Consider the following 14588-nt stretch of genomic DNA (forward strand, 5'->3'; position numbering starts at 1 on the left):
CGGGGCTGTGCTCAGCTCGCCCGCCTGCACTGCAGAGCCCCGGCGGGCGCCCGCTGGCCCCGGGCTTCTGAGGGAATAGCAGGCTGGTGCGTGTGGCGGCTGCTCTTCAACACTTTAGCAACTGCAGCAGATACCGCGCTGCCCCAACATATTCAGCACCCGAACCAGAAATACATCACTGCTGCCTGTCTGCTTTCTCGCTGCCTGGCGCTAGATTCAAGGTACTGGGTGGCTGCACAGAAAATTCTTTTCTGTCGAAAAGCCTATTACATCCAGTTGGATGTCTGGAACATGAATTTATTTGGGTTCAAACACCAATAATCCACATACCCACTCCTTCTATATTCTATCCTAGTAAGACATGCTCCAAAGCAACCCTGAGAGCTCCGGGCGAGGGCAAAGCCTGATGTCAGCTAGTTGATAATCAATGTTACATGAACCCAGTTATCACTTCAGGATGATGCTAGAAAACAAAAAAATCCCTTGCTAAAATGTTCTGGACAGTAAAGCTTTGAACGGAAAGACAGGGATGAATCTCATGCTTGCTTTTGTTTTGTTTATTCCTTCTGCTGTAATATTGTGTATAAACTCTGCCCTGAGAATCTCAGACTGAGCTACCAGCACGTGCAAGCTTTGATATGGATGAATGATTTTCCTTGCACTGGTCAATAACCAAATGTTTTGGCATGATCCAGTGAGAATGAAGCACTTGGAGAGTTTTGCTAGGCTCCTGCCTACATGGCTGGGCGTTCCAGATGGAAAGCCTGGTCCTAAGTGAGTTGCTGAAGACTGCACAGGACTGAAATGGGTCTCCAGAATGAGCATTCACCCCCTTTTTAATTTACTCTTCCCCCTATTACCAAAGTTAGTCCTGAGATCAGTAATATTTTTTTCTACCGTAGACACGCAGCGAACAGCTCAAACGTTTCTAGATGATTATGAATGTAAATTAATTACCACACTCACTTCACAACTGGGGACACAGATGCACAAGGTCTGCAGGGGAAGAGGAGGGAAGTGCCACAATTACGGGGAGCAAAAAGTGAGAGGCCGCCTGCGCCTGCCTTTGCACCTCGCTGGGGGAATCTCCAGGCGCGGCGGCGGCGGCTCGCCCAGGCCAGGCCTTGGTCGGGCTCCTGGGAGGGAGCACGAGGCAGCGCTGCTCACAGAACTGCCAGCTGGGCTCCCGCCACACCGGCACTCCTAGCTGACACCAAATTGCCACAAAAACGATAGAGAACGTGTTCTGGCTGCTGGGGGAGGATTCATGCAGTTGCTTGAAAGCTAGGAGGGCTGAGTAGACATCTGTTGTCTATAACAAAACATTTCGGGACTACCTTAAATTGAAGAGGAAGATTTTCCTTCTGCTAATGAACCCAGAGACCATCTGTTACCAATTGCACTTGCTTATCTCACTCATCCATTAATTATTTTGGTTTACTTTTTAATAAGATAGAGCAAGGTTTATGTGTCTTTCCGTGGCTCTGTAAGGGGCACAGGATGGTGCCTACATCTCAGCGACAAGGACACGCAATTACATAATTTACGCCTGCACTGAGTCACTGCAATTAGAGTGGCTGTCAGTGGGGAACTGAGGACAAGACTCCCAGATACGGAGCCAAGAAACCCAGCGATACCGTGACATGAGCTTGTTGCCCCTGGGGAGGTGTAATGGCATTAACAACTTTTGAACACGGGAGAGCATGCATTCACGATGTGCATTATTGAGCAGATAAGCTGTAGGGAAGGCAAATTCAGAACTCTCTGCTGGTCTGAATGAAGAACCTGGATAGCTAAACAGGAGGAACAATAAAATATGACAAGGGCACTAAAAATAGCAAGCAGCAGCGCTGCACCGCCTGCCTCCTGCGTGAGGACTTGGAGGTGGGTGGACGAGGCGGGGAGGGGTCCGGCGTGGCGGGGGGGAGCGCAGTGCCAGCTCCCTCCTGCGGACACCCCTCGGAGCACCAGCCCCAAGCATCTCTGCAGCTGAGCAACGGCCCTGGCCACGCTTCCCAAGGTCTGGTCCTAAAGTTTGATGGGAAGCCACTCCTCTGTTTCATAAAAATATTCCAAGACTTTAAGTTTGTCCCCTATTGCCCTGCAAAGCTGGCACTCTGAACACTTTCATGGACCAGCATATAACAAAAAAGCCAAATGTTTTAATGTCTTTATTTCAGTCCAGGAAATGTCCTGGAGCGAGCCTCGTTCGGCCTGCAAATGTCACAGCTCTGTCCAAGGGCTTTCTCATCATTGCCACATGCGATTATGAATCAAACTTCATGTGGCTTAATGCTGGTTTTGTCTTGTCTTGCAGGAGGAATCTTTGAGTATGCAGATGGCCCCAATACCCAGGTTATGAGTGCTGAGGAGCAAGCCTTCCGATTTTCTGCCAATATTATTAATAGAAACAGAACTTTGTTGCCTAACACCACACTAACCTATGACATTCAGAGGATACACTTCCACGACAGCTTTGAAGCAACTAAGAAAGGTAAGAGCACGGCACACTCCCTAGCAGCTTTGGTTTTATTCCGCAAAAGAAAGGCACGGTTTCACTTGAGCCCCAGCAGCTCATTTTGTCCCGCGCTCGTCAGTGACTGAGATGAGAAGTCCTCCAGGAGCTGACCTTCCAGAGGCATTTTAATATAAGGGGAACAACTCTTCTATTTTCCCTCTGCAAACCTCACAGAACTCCTTTCAGTGTTTGCTTCTAATACTGAGCAAAGGTCTGGAGGCCATGCCTTTGTTTATTTTACTGTACCCCTGGCAGTTGTAACATCCATAGCGCAGACATTCTGCTCTCCTCCTAACAGCCAGTTTTTAATATCAAATAACAGCAGCCCACCTGAATTACTGAAGGGGAGGGCAGAAATGGGACTACACAGCAAAGGCTGGGGAGCTGCTGGCTGGGGGCTGCTTGCATTGCCTTCTGTCTCGGGAGAGATGAATCCTGCTGCCTGAGCTCGCAGCCGCCAGGGCAGCACCGGAGCGGGGGGGTTCTGCTCACAGCCGAGCTCCCCGGCCTGGCTGCCCCTTTTTAAGGCTGTTCTGGTGTGGAGGTTCCCTGGAAGCTCCCCCTGGCACTCCTCTGTGCCGGCGGCCGGGAGCACCCAGCCTGGCTGTGCCGAGCGCCGGGATGGGAGCGGAACACGCGGGACCCCCGCCAGGGACCCCCGAGAGCCGGGGGGACCCTCTGCCTCAGCTCCTGCCCCTGGGGCTGGGAGCAGTTGCTTCCCTAAAACCTTTTCATGAAATGTGGCCACCCCGAAGCCCCTGCGGGCAGCACTAAGCATTAGCGTTCTGTTTGGAAGGACCTGCAGAGGCAGTTGAGAAAAAAATTTGTTCCTGTTCCTCTGAAAAACTTTAATTTTTTTTCTCCCTCCTCAAAACGCAGCCCCAAATGCAGCTGTTCTGTTCTAATTTCTCAGTGAAAGCTTGAACAAAGCGATGAAAAGCGTTACTTTGTAGGAAAACAATTCTATTAAAACTGGCGGAAAACCACATTTGTCAGGGGGGTTTGGATCATCTTGGGTACTTCTTTCCCAACTCTGGAGGCTCGGCCATTTCTGCAGCCGCATTCCCTCCTCTGGACACGTCCGTGTGCCTCTCTAACCGCTGGCCCAGACGCTCACCTGCCAGAATTCCACCCCCCCACACTCTGCCCCTCGTCGCTGCTGTAATTTCCTCTTGCCCGGGCTGCTATTAGTGCCCAGGAGCTTGTTGGTCCGTGGCGCAGGGCGGGAGGGAGCTGCCTGTGTCCCCGGGGCTGCCCCGTCCCTTACTGACGGCTCCTTCCCCTCCCTCCCCTTCCCTTTCCAGCCTGTGACCAGCTCGCTCTGGGGGTCGTTGCAATATTCGGACCTTCCCAAGGCTCCTGCACCAACGCTGTCCAGTCCATCTGCAATGCCCTGGAAGTCCCCCACATACAGCTCCGGTGGAAGCATCACCCTTTGGATAACAAGGACACTTTCTATGTCAATCTGTACCCCGACTACGCTTCCCTCAGCCACGCCATCCTGGACCTCGTGCAGTATCTGAAATGGAGGTCAGCCACTGTGGTTTATGATGACAGTACAGGTAGGTAAAGGAGGGGCTTTAAAGAAAAAATTCAGGTGATTTTTGGTTGTGAGTCCCATTTAGGAACTTTTCTAATGAACCACTCTAGGAGCAAAACGACCCCCCCACACACAATAATCAGGGCACAGCGGTTCCCAAGCACTCGAGCGAGCGCTGCGGAAGGCCCTGGGATCCTTTCTGAGTCATTTCATGCACAAAGCGCTTAGAAAGTGGGTAACCCCCAGCACCACCCCAGCTGACAAAGGGTCAAGGGGAGGGTTAATTGTCTGCTGGGGTGACCTGGCTCAGCTCGGCTGCCTTTGGCACCGCGGTGCCCATCTACACCAGCAAAGACCTTGGGCTGAGGGTGCAGTTTCCCAGCTAAAAGCAAAAGCGGTTCTGGAAAGTGTTTTGTTTTCTGGCTAATTCTATAAAACAGAGCTGAGAAAGTTTTTCACAGAAAGGAAGCTATTGATGATTAAACAAAACAAAGCACTGCACAGCACTATAGATTAAAAAAAAACCCCAAAACAAAAGACACATTGGCTAGCCTGTCCAACCTAATTCCACTAAACCAAATGGTTTCTTTAGGGGAGGGCTGATGAGAACACAGTTTGACATTCCTGTTTTGCAAATGTGGGTCACAGTATGTTCCCTTCGTGGCATATTCTAATGTATTCCTTCTACTATGCAGAGGGACATGCTTCTCTTTTTTTCCTTGCAGTAGGCATCTGCTGAATTTCTTCTTGCAACATTAGATACCAATAATTCCTGCTCAGCTGCATCCAGCATGGCTTTGTACCTTCCGCATAAAAAAGAAATTAATTCTAAGGGTAGTAAGAAAGTTGCAAGTTGTGATTAAGTGACCGTTATGAACCACGCAATTCATAAATCTAAGCGCACACGTTCATTTTTTTCTTTTGCTGTGACGCATGGTAAATACCGCAGATTTTAATTTGTTGTAGAGCTGATTAGCACATTCTGCCCTTTCTCAAGGTCACATTTGCTTAAGAAAATCCCAAAGATGTCAAAAGTTCAAATCTGCCATTATCCTCCTCCTACCTGGCGCAGGGACCATAGCTGGATGTGGGGGCAGCAGGGAAACACTGGGAAAAGCCTACTCTGCTCTGGAAATATCTGGGGTTTAATAGTTGATAAATGACACCGTGGCTTTGGTACGCCTTTAGCGATGAGGGAGGGAGGAAAGCCCTGATTGCATTTTATAAAACAATACAGGAAGAAATAACTTGCTGTGACAGGCAGGCTGCAGGGCCAGGGCAGGCTCCTGTAACACCGGGTTTGTCTTTGTGTGATGCCCCAAGGCCTGATACGGCTGCAGGAGCTCATCATGGCCCCGTCACGGTACAACATCCGCCTGAAGATCCGCCAGCTCCCGCTGGACACCGACGACGCCCGCCCGCTGCTGAAGGAGATGAAGCGGGGCAGGGAATTCCGCATCATCTTCGACTGCAGCCACTTGATGGCGGCTCAGATCCTCAAGCAGGTGAGCGGGGCCCAGGGGTGCAGCCCCCGGCGGACACAGACGTGCGGGCGGCCAAGCTGCAGGGAGCTCTGCCTCTGCCCGCAGCCACGGCTGAAAGCTACCGCGTGTCCGTTCTTCAAGGACACTGTTGGACAGCTACAGAAAACGCAGCTTTCACTGGAGGCATCAGAAAGCGACCGTTGGTTAGAACGAAGCACGGTCACGGGAGGAGGCGGTGCGGAGCGCGGCACGGGGAGTGACCCCGCGTCCCTCTGTCCCCGCTCTCTGCCCCAGCATCAGGCAGCGCCGTGCTCTGGGCCGCAGCTCTCGCCGTAGCCCCGTATGAGCTCTTTGTCCTTGCCATTCTAAATGTCTTCTTGCCCTCTGTGCTGCGCCATGCACCAGGCGCGTGCTCCACCCGTGCAGAGGCGCAGGGTACCAGCCGCTTCGCTCCAGCACCATCTGCAATTCTTGGACTTTAAGCCAGGTGTCAGTGATTTTCCATTCCTTTGGTCTCTCCCCTTTCTCCCCGAGTTCCTCCACTGGCAGGTTTGCTGCTCACCCCAGTCCTCCTCATTTCCAAGTGCCTTTAGGTTTCAGGGTCAACATGAGACAGGGGAAAACGCTCTCACAAAGGATGCTAAAACCCGGCCGGTGGAAGTGTTGCTCGTATCAGCCCAGCAAGACATGAGCACAGAGATTAAATAAACCCCCTGAAGGGCTGAGGAGGCAAGCACATGGAAGGAGACTTCTCTTGCAGCCTGCTTGATGCAAAATGAAGGGAAGCGCTCAGAGAAATCAGAAAGCCTGGGAGGGATTATTAAAGAAAGCAATATAAGGGACTCATTGTCTTCTGCCTATTATTTTAACATGCTGGCTGTGTTTGGTGCTGTTCACTTATTATGCAGTTTATTATAGTTTATTGTGCCATCTGCTCTGCTCGTCACCGCGAGTGCAGAGTGAGGAAGATGGAGGAGAGGGGGGACTAGGGGGAAAGAAGTCTTTCTAAGTCCTTCTGGCTGGTTTTGTGTGTCTGCTGGGTTTTTTCAAGACCCAAAGCCATAGATTTCAGCTTAGCAATATTGCATAGTGTCCAGGAAAAAAACTGTTCGATATTCTCAAGAGTTTGGGAAGATGCACAACCCCAGCCACATCCTGACAGGCCCCAGCACACCTCTGCACTCCGGCGTCTCAGCACGGCGCGCGCCGTGACCCTCCTCCCCCTCCCTCTGTGGGCACTCACATTTGCTGAAGGAAGCCCAGAAATCTCATTTTTTCCTAACTTTTCTACCTGTATCAAGAAATGGACATCTAGAGGTGTCACCTTCACTTGTGAAACAGCTTTCTTCATTTCAGTCGGAGGGGATAGAGAACCAGGCTTCCCCACCCCTCCACACCGCCCTCACGCTCTGCTTGGCACGTTCACCAAAAGCACGAGCTGGGTAAAGCCAAAACCGTCTCCTGGGAGAGGAGATTCTGCTTTGGCTTTGTGGTGTTAGAAGAACAACACAGAGAAAAAGAACTGGACTGCAGAAAGAGACCGGGCAGAACGGCCCGGCCTTCTGTTTGGGGCAGAAACACTCCTGTTCATATATTGCTGCTATTTTTTGCCTTTTGTAGCGTTGGGTAACTGCAGCCGTTGGCTCTGCAGACCCTGGAGCCTCTCGGCGATGCTGCCCACCCCGGTGCCACGCCGATGGGTGGCACAAAGGGTCTCTCAAGATTTGTGCTAAAATTTCCACCGCTTGGTACTGATTTTAACCGTGCATCTTTAGGTAACATAGAACGGTCCGAGCAACCCCAGCTGACACTCACTGAGGTAGCTCTGACTAAACACACACCGTCACGCCAGTCCAGATCTTGCTCCCGAGTTACCTGAGGTAACGTGCTCCCCCGGCACAGGAGTAGCAAAGCACTTCTCTGATAATCTGGACGGTATTTTTAAACTGGACGAGTAAAAAATACACCATGGTTTAGTAATCCATGAGTAACAACACCAGAGCTGGCACAAAGATATACAGAGGACATTGCCACATACTGCTCCAGTCTGGGTCGCTTGGAGTGACTGAGACATCAAGCCATTCATTATTTTACCCTCTTGGACAAACAAATCATTGTACAAACCCATCAGAGAGCTCGGCCTGCTCGTGAGGCCTCCCCATCCTACCCCAGCTTCTCTGGCCTTGCTCATTTTTGGTCACTTGTTAATGCTTTACATCTGTTCTCTGGCGTCCCAGCTTCCCCGTTCTCCTTGGCAGCTGTCTCTGAACAGTTGCTGCACTCTGCAGTGCACAGATGTGCCTGTCTTGACTTTAATGGAGCTCCCATCCTCATCGTGGCGATTGCCTGTAGCTTATCCACCAGGTTCATCACTTATTCATTTCCCCACCAACCCAGATGTACCCTGCACACAGGCTGCCAGCACTGGGAAGCTGGAGCTCACTTCTTACAGCAGGTCCGGACTCTTCATCCACCGCCAAAATGATCCAGCTGTAGAATCCGAACTGGAATCTCGTGATTCACTCCCAGTTGGTTTCACATTATCTAACTGATGCTTCACACACCGAGGTGTGTCCCCGTGCTCCAGCTCTCTGCACCCGCGTGTGCAGGTCGGGAGAGGGGCCCCACAGATCCCCCCCCAGGCAGCGAGGGGGACAGCTGCCTGCCTTCCAAAAGGTATTTCCAGGCCAGGAAACATGGGGTAAAATCACACTCTAGAGTTACAACATCTAGGCTGGTAATCTAGATTCTTTCCTTTTCCCTTGTTTTTTTTGACATCTCACTTCTTTTCAACCTGTCACTTCCTTCCTCGGAGCTAAATTCTGCCCTAGTAATTTTAGCAAGAACCAAGAGAAACAAACGTTTCCTGGGGGGACCTGAACTCGCTTTCCCATCGGTGGAGATTTTAAAGTGCTCGTGCATGTGTTTTCTCACGAAAACGTGCTCACAGAGTCATCACCGCAGTCAAACCCACGGCTCTCTCTTTCCTTTAGCCAGCCACTAACTTCAAGGTGACTCTCCTCACCGACAGAAGCGCTCTGTGGGGCGGTGTGGGGCCTGGGCGGGCTCAGCCAGCCGAGGGGCCTTCAGCCCACGGTCCCCCTCTGACAGGCCTCCCAGGACAGCATGTTCTCCCCAGCGCTCAGCTGTGCAAATCCCAGCAATCTGCACGAACCGTCCTCGTGTCGGGGCTGGCAGACCACAGCCTGGGCTCGCCAAGAGCCCTCGGGTCCGGACCACGATCTCCAAGGGCTGAGGGTCGGGAGATGTCCCCGCTCCCCAGCCCTGGGCCTCTGCCTTCCTGACCCAGTTCTAAACCAGGCACGACCTTAGAATCTGGCTTTTACACGCAGGAAGGACTCACAGAGAAGAGCTACAGGTACCCGTTATACAAACAGACGCTGAAGGGGAGGGAATGCCGAGCACCAGGAATACACATACGATTAATGAAAAGCCTTTTAAGTAGCTTCTTAGGCAGTACCTGGACTTGTAAGCATAAGAGCAGGCTGCTTTACTGCACAGGTTTATGGCAGGTTGCTCGTTTAGTATCTGAGAAGGAAAGGCAACCCCCTTTCTCCCAGTTGTGCCGCAGAAGCAAGCCTGCACCCCGGGAGATCTGGCACCAGGCGTGACCCTGAGCACAGCGCCGTGCCGCAGGCCGTGTCCCGGCTCTCTGCGGCACAGCAACACCCAGAAACGCCGGCGTGGGCACGGAGGCTCTGCCACCGCGCCAGAAAGGTCTGAGGACCACAGGTCAGCTCAGCACTTAAGCACGTGCCTCTCGCTGGCTAAGCAGGTGCTTAACTGCTTCACGGGACTGATCCAAAACCCAGGCTCTGCGTTCCTGGGGCTGCCTCCCGCCCATTTCCCAGTCAGCTCTTCAGGGGTTGCATGACTGTTGTTATTATATTCTTGTACCCACTCTTACTAACCTCCTTTCCCTCCTCTCCTCAAGGCCATGGCAATGGGAATGATGACAGAATACTATCACTTCATCTTCACCACTCTGGTAACGTATCTGACCGGTGCGGACACCTCTGCCCTCGCTGCGGGGCGGGCAGGGGGCGGGGGGCGCTCTCAGGGGCAGGAGGACGGGCTGGGCACAGTGGTGGGGTGGGAAAGGGAAGTCTGGAACCCTAACAGCAGGCGAGAGCAGGGCCAGACTTAGCTTCAGGTTAGAATCAGACCGCAGTGATTTGGCTGTAACATCTCTGCAACTGCAGCACTGCCCGGGTGCTCGTTCTGAGAGACGTCAGCCTTTTCCTTCCCTGCTTTTGGACTGGCTCACTCCTTTGGAGCGGCTCCAGCTTTGCACAGATGTAGGTTCTGGTTTTATTTCCCCTCCCAGTCATTCTGATTTCAGTGCAGCTACCCACACGCTGAAAGATGAGCATATGTGTGAATTTGCGAGGTTGTAGTCCCACAGACAGGATTCGATGGGACCACGCTGCAGTCAGAACTGGGAATGTGTTTCTGTGTGTTTGTCTAGGTCTCCCTTAGGAGCCAGGAGCAGCCCTGCTGTGGTCGATAGTTCAGTACTGCAGGTTTATTTTGCATGAGAAGAACTCAGCTTGAAATTAACTCCACTGTCATTAAACACGGGCCAGTTCTTCTCTGACTCCAGGAGGCATTTTGGGTTTGGTTTGGGTTTTTTGGCATGACACTCTTGTTTCCCTTTAGGACGCTATTGTCTAGTATACTGTGGAATTCTGTGTGATTTTGAAAATCCAATTTATCTTCTTTCCTTTAGGAAAGAAACAGACTAACCCTTAAAAACTGCAAAATTTATTTTTCAAATGCAAAAGACATTTTAATTACCCCTGCTGCCATTATCTATTCCAGGCAGCTTTACGCATTTCCCAGATAACCTCCTATTAATCAGCCCCAGCTGAGCCTAGAGTACATTTCGTGTGTAGGTACAGCCTGGAGGTGGGAAAAGAAGAATTACAATAAATTAATAGATAAGCAATCACAATTAATGCCACTTTCCTGAAATAACAGTTATATCATGGGAAAGATATTTTAATCTGTCATTCCTTAAGGCAATGTTTTCCTAGCTTGCAATGCATGTGCTTCAGCTTCTACAGTACTAGACCCATGGGGTGCTAATGAATTAGTCTATTATGTTATACTGAATGTTTCTAAAAGGTCCCTAGTCAATACTGAGCACAGTGTATCAACACTTGGCATGAAATGCTTCAACATTTTGCTAGGCAGCAAGACTACAGTTCACTGACTTCAGCATGAAGAGTCCCATCAACCTTTTCCACCCGAGGAAGAGGAGGAACTCTTCCGAGACTTTGTCTGACGCACGCACAGCTTTAAATCCCGTGAAGTCCCCAGCAGTGACACCCCCCCTTAAACTCAACACTTCCAGGAATTTCTCAGCAGCTTGTAAAAAGGAGTCCTTGCAAACACAGAAGTTTCCCCACTGCCTGCTGCCACTTCTGGGGGTGTTTAGTCTGGAGAAGAGGAGGCTGAGGGGAGACTTCATCACTCTCTACAACTGCCTGAAAGGAGGTTGGGGCGAGGTGGGCATCAGTCTCCTCTCCCAAGTAACAAGTGATAGGACAAGAGGAAACAGCCTTGAGATGCTCCAGGGGAGGTTGAGACTGGGTATTGGGAAAAATTTCTTCACCAAAAGGGTTGTCAAACATCGGAACAGGCTGCCCAGGGGAGGGGTTGAGTGACCACCCCTGCGGGTATTTGAAGGGCGTGTAGATGTGGCACCTGGGGCCATGGTTTAGTGGTGGCCTTGGCAGTGCTGGCTTAACGGTTGGACTCGATGATCTCAAAGGTCTTTCCCATCCTAAAAGATTCTGTGACTCTGCCGCTTGCCCCATTACAGACAGGCAGAGCAGGAATCTCTTCCCATGCTTTGAGTCAACGTAAACAAGAATTCCACACCCAGCCCACCTTCTCCTGGTGAGCCACTAAACCAAACCAGTCCAGTTTTCCACTGGCACTGACAATCAGGTTCTCGTTAAACTCCTGCACCTGGAGCTCATGACACGACACAGGGGTGCCCGTGACCGAGTACACCAGAGGTTATTGCTCAGACAGCACTGTACGTGCCACGGCCCCCCCCAGCCACGGCCAGTCCTCCCAGCAAGCGCTGCCCCAGCAAAGCCCTGCCCAGACAGGGATCCTCGGCACGTTATCAGTGCCCCTCCTGGACGCCTGCTACTGCAGCTTCCTATTGCGGATGCTAGATCTGGGGTGGCTCCGACCTCGGCACCGCCGCCTCCGACTGAAGAACCAAAGCTGGGGATTTTAACTGGGGAGGTGGGAGAGCGCGGGTGAGAAAGGGGAAGAGCTCTACAGAAAAACCCAGAGTAAAACTTTCTTAAAGGTAGTAGGATGGAGGGGAGAATTAATCTGCAGTACAGAAAATAATGAGTGGAAAGGAGTGTAGATGAGGTGGAAAATAGAACCAGATGTTTCAATTTGTGGCTGTGCAGGAGCAGAAAATCCAGAAAAAATGGATGCAGCAATTCCCCCCACACCTCTCCGTGTTCCCACACTCAGCTCGTATCCTTAATTATCCTCTAATTCCAGGAGATGATATATGAGGTTGCAGCTGAGGTTCAAACTGGAAGCAAGAAGGGACCTGATGGGAGGTTGGATTCTATAGGAACTTCTGAAATGGAGGGTCAGTGGAGAGCAGCGGGGTGAGAGGGCACCGCGGTTCCGGGAGGGTCTGAAAGGCGGCCGCCAGCTGGGCGAGGGACACACAGTCATGTTCTGAGGGGGAAATGACCTGCTTTTGCAACCAAAAATTATTTCCCCATAGCAATTGCCAGAATACAAACTGAAATGTCTGGCAAAGAGTTATGAATCCTGAAAAAATAAATCTATTGCCACGGGCAAGGCAGGGGCCCGCTGCACACCCTCCCATCCAGATGCGATGAGCATCTGTCTGAGGTTAAACAACTGTCTCTGCCCTTAGTTGCTGTAAGTCATTTAAAAGTCAACATCATGGCCTGGTTTTCACAATGCCCTTTAACAAAACCTGGAGGTTTGTACTTGCAATTTTTCAGGGGAAAAAAAAAAAAAACACAAAAACCAAACAACAGAGACCCTGAACTCTGTTGTGGGTGTGATTAATGACTCGGTCCCTGCCTGCACCTGCAGATTAAAACACGGCATCCATCAGCAGCGTGCCTCGGGGGTGCAGAGTCAGAGGCCAGCACTTAAGGAAAAGATCAAACCCCCAAAGCTTATTAAAGCAAAACAGCTGTAAGAATTCCTGGCTCTCCCACCGAGAATGAACTCTCAGTTGCTGGCAAGTGCTGGGTTTGTTACGCTTTGCTTAGGGCAGTCGGGTTTAGGACCGGTGCTTTTCCAGCTCCCCCAGGGGCAGAACAGAGCTCGCTGCTGACGGGCGCCGTGTCTGGGTGAACCCACAGCACGGCTGTGCCCGACCAGTGCAGCCACGTTACACAAAACAGCAACGGCCACGTAACCTCATGCTGTATTTAAACTCTTTAATAATCCCTTGAGAGACCGTGAACATTGTTCCCGTATTCACCCCCCGCCCTCTATCACAGCAGACAGCGGTGGTGCCTTTCCGCTTCCCCACATTTTTAGTACCATCGAACACTTGCAGAAACGGTTCAGGATAAACTCTGGTTGAGTTGATGTCCCATCCAAGAAACGATTCTCATTAACAAAGCCCCCTCCCGACTGCCACTCTCCACCACTCGCGTTCACAACGCTTTTCGGGGCAGCTGCGGGGTGCTCTTGCCGTGCTGTCTAACCCCAAACTACTCAGACTAGTTTCTGCACGCTGAAGTTCATCCCTGAACTGAAGTTAATATTCAGACGTGCAGCGGAGCCAAGAGATGCATTAAAGAAGTGCACTCGCAGAGGCCTCCAAATGCCCCTCGCCCGCTGCCTGCCAAGCCATGCTCATGGGCTGGCTGCCAGCAGAGCTGAGGACTGCCTGGCTGTGGGGTTTTTAAATCATATAAAGGGCACTCTCATTCATTTGCAGACTGTGTAGGCTGGTCGTAATGTCAAGAAACGCGTCTTAGTTCCTCTTTGATAGCCGCCTGCAAATTGGCATTCTGCATCCAGAGCTACTCTGTCATCTGCAGTGCCCTGTGGGCTTCAGCACTCAGGGCAAACCCTCCGGGAAAGGCCCCGGGGAGCCCTGGATACAGGATCTCTGCCTTGCACACCCCCCCCCTTAGTCGGAAACCACTTTTTTCGTGGTTACAGACAGGGATTCTGGGTTTCTCCCCCCAGCTCACTTGCCTCTTTTATGCAGCGAGTGAGTTCTTTGGCAGGAGTTTCCCTCTGCTGTGTGTGGGTGAACCTGCACATATGACACCCGAATTCCACTAACACCTACGAGTCTCAGCAGGCAGCGCCTGATGGCAACAGACAGCACAATCCACCAAACTCGGGAGGGCATCATCCCTCCTCCCACCTCCTGCCGGCTCTGCCTTCTCACTTCAAACACAGACATGAACCGATGCAGAAAAGACAAACAAAACAAAGCTAAACAAAATGTTTAAACCGGTTTCTCTCTTTTAAGGATCTTTATGCATTAGACCTAGAACCATATCGCTACTCCGGAGTGAACCTGACCGGCTTCCGGATCCTCAACGTGGAGAACCCGCACGTCTCCTCCATCATCGAGAAGTGGTCCATGGAGCGGCTGCAGTCGGCGCCCAAGGCGGAGCTGGGGCTGCTCGACGGCGTGATGATGGTATGAGAAGTTTAAACAAAGCATGGGTGAAGTCTGAGAAGCAGACCGGAGTGGTGGGGAAGGCAAGAACATTCGTTAAGGCCTAAATGTTATTTTTATTGCTGCTTGTACTAGTAACAACTCATCCCAGGTATCTTCCCCAAGGCAGTTACTTGCACTCTCTAATAACCGTCCCTCAGATGCAGTGAGTTCGGCGGGTGAATCCCCTGCTGCCGGGTTAACACTCTCCTTTTGCAGGCCCAGCTGCCAACAGATTTGCCAGTTTGGAGAGCTGTGCTCCTTGCCTCCCTTCTTGCCAGTAAAAAACCGCCCCCCGGCCCAGCAAAATCC

General features: G+C 51.4%; 1 protein-coding gene across 2 annotated transcripts in view; it reads left to right on the plus strand.

Annotated features, from left to right (window-relative positions):
- The first annotated feature begins 2322 nt into the window (after window positions 1-2322).
- GRIK3 (glutamate ionotropic receptor kainate type subunit 3) overlaps window positions 2323-14588 on the plus strand; it is a 55745-nt gene continuing 43479 nt past the window's right edge. The window contains exons 1-5 of one of the 2 annotated variants that reach the window (XM_026863332.1): window positions 2323-2494; window positions 3823-4080; window positions 5382-5563; window positions 9498-9551; window positions 14085-14258. In XM_026863332.1, coding sequence (XP_026719133.1) covers window positions 2359-2494; window positions 3823-4080; window positions 5382-5563; window positions 9498-9551; window positions 14085-14258 — 804 coding nt within the window. In that variant the 5' untranslated portion in view covers window positions 2323-2358. The remainder of the gene's footprint in view (window positions 2495-3822; window positions 4081-5381; window positions 5564-9497; window positions 9552-14084; window positions 14259-14588) is intronic. The other variant, XM_026863331.1, reaches the window with a different exon arrangement.

The sequence above is a fragment of the Athene cunicularia genome, assembly GCF_003259725.1.
Source record: "Athene cunicularia isolate RWA chromosome 23 unlocalized genomic scaffold, athCun1 chr23_part1, whole genome shotgun sequence".
Classification (NCBI taxonomy): Eukaryota; Metazoa; Chordata; class Aves; order Strigiformes; family Strigidae; genus Athene; species Athene cunicularia.